The 2,128-nt window shown below is 38.8% G+C and overlaps 1 protein-coding gene across 1 annotated transcript in view; it reads left to right on the top strand.

Moving 5' to 3' along the window:
• Positions 1–1,078: 1,078 nt before the first annotated feature.
• The window catches only part of cdh23 (cadherin-related 23), a gene marked incomplete at its 5' end in the record, with an annotated part of 152,643 nt that continues 151,593 nt past the window's right edge, over positions 1,079–2,128 (top strand). The window contains 1 exon segment of the mRNA XM_014005461.1: positions 1,079–1,267. Coding sequence (XP_013860915.1) covers positions 1,079–1,267 — 189 coding nt within the window.

Genomic DNA, 2,128 nt, shown 5'->3' with positions numbered 1-2,128 from the left:
GTTTAATGACAATTTGTTTTGTTGAAACCAATTTTGTATTTTCTCAAATTCTTTCTGTACCATCTCAAACATTTTTTCTATATCTTTACCTAAACGAAAAAAAATGTTGTATCGTCAGCAAATAAAACACATTTGAATAGTCCTGACACATTTACTAAGTCATTCAAATATAAAATGAATAGCTTAAGTCCCAGTACAGAGCCCTGAGGGACTCCACATGTGATAATACCAAGTTTAGCTCTTACACCATGTTCTTAAAGATATCTGACAGCAGCACCTAATGAACTCCCAAATGTAGTRTTAACTGTGATTATTTTTATAATAATTAGAGTTTATATAAAAATGATTGAGRTAGTTTGAATCAAGAGAAGATTCTGGCTAATACCGGCCTTTTTAATTAAAATCAATAACCACAAACAAGGAAAGCAGCAGAAGCAAACATTCAGAAAGAGAGAAAATGTAGTCCAAAAACATATTTATAAAATATGGATTCCCCCCTCCTCCTTTATAAATGTTCCCTCCTTCTCTTTGCTCCTGCTTTCTCAGGTGCTGCAGGTATTGATCACAGTGTGCCGTAGTAATACAACTAATTTCTCAACTTCAGGCAGCTTAGACKGAGCCGAACAGGTGGAGGTGGAGGTCAAATGATTCAGGAGTGTTGGAATGAAAAAAGACTAAAGTACTTTGATTACCCAGAGACTAGCATGCTATTCCTGACTCCTCTGCTATTTATTTTGACCTTCTTTTCTAAATAAAAGACAGCTCTTGTCCACACTGAACCCACCTTATCCTCCTCCTCTTCACATTTTCAGCACTAAGGCAGCCAGAATCAAGGGGAATGTGTAATTGTGTTTTCTCAATGGGACTCCCGTCTCCTGGGTTTGATTGAATATAAATGTGTGGATGTTCACGTCGACCTCACTTTGAGGCTCTTTCTATGATTGCTTTCAGGTCAGCTGTCCACTTTCTGAGGTGATAAGTAAACAGCTGTAGAGATCTTTAAAGACTGAGTGCAGCTGACATTTTCAGCCCAGTCCAGTGAAGCTCCGCCTCCTGTTTTTGTTTTGTTCCCCGCAAGGCCACAGAGCTGAACGACGATCGCACTCCAGCCGACGCAACGGTGAGGACCACCTTCACCATCCTGCTAATCGACATAAACGACAACGCCCCGAAGTTCAACAGCTCAGAGTACCGAGTCCTCATCACGGAGCTGGCGCAGGTCGGGTTCGCCCTGCCGCTCTTCATCCAGGTGGAAGATAAGGACGAGGTGAACGACTCCACATCTTATTAATTAATTAATGCCAGTGGTGGGCACCAGCCCGATAAAGCGCAAATCTGCTAATTGCGGACCTAAATATTTCATTTGCGCTTTAACGTTCTTACTAATTTTTATAATTCATAAGCAGATTTGTGCTTTCTAAAATTAAAATGCAGTACCACTAATAACTTAATTATCTACCAGTCATCATTATGTTGAACAGCAGAAGGTATGACTGTCAATGAATCACAACATGTGATCTATCCAACAACACCCCTCCCAGATAAACACACTTATTGTGAAGGTATACATCCTGCTGACTGTTGCTCTCAGTCACGGTTCTGATTTCCCACAATGCTTTGTGTCTGCTTACGTAGCAGGAAGGCAATGGTTAGCTATGTAACCGGACGAAAACAGTTAACGTTTGTGATCCATACTAAAATTTTGTAAATATTGATTTATTTTACTTTACAATCAGAGCTCTTTTTTTAAAAAAAAACGTTTAAACACTGGAGTTCAATACTTGACGTAATTGGTTGAAGCAACGGGGTTAGAGACTCAGAAATGATTTAAAGATGTTATGCTGATGAAGACTGACATCTAGTGGTCAACTGGAGCAACTACATGGAAAACTTTAAAATCCAAGCTCTTATTTTGAAGGGAAGATAGTTTCCTGTGCTCCGTGCTTTCATTTCCTGTCACAAATCAAATCCGTCATGTACCCAGTGAAAATCTTGAAATACTTGATTTGACTCATTTTTTTTCTTATTTCAAGAATCTTACCAAGTAAAATGTTCTTACTCCACTGGCAGAAATTTTTGACTTGATTTGAGTCAAATTTTCAGACTAACAAGACAAATAATCTTACAC

This window comes from Austrofundulus limnaeus, unplaced genomic scaffold (assembly GCF_001266775.1).
Source record: "Austrofundulus limnaeus strain Quisiro unplaced genomic scaffold, Austrofundulus_limnaeus-1.0 Scaffold30, whole genome shotgun sequence".
In the NCBI taxonomy this organism is placed as follows: Eukaryota; Metazoa; Chordata; class Actinopteri; order Cyprinodontiformes; family Rivulidae; genus Austrofundulus; species Austrofundulus limnaeus.
The sequence above is the reverse complement of the archived record's forward strand: the minus strand, read 5'-3'. Positions and strand labels throughout refer to the sequence as shown.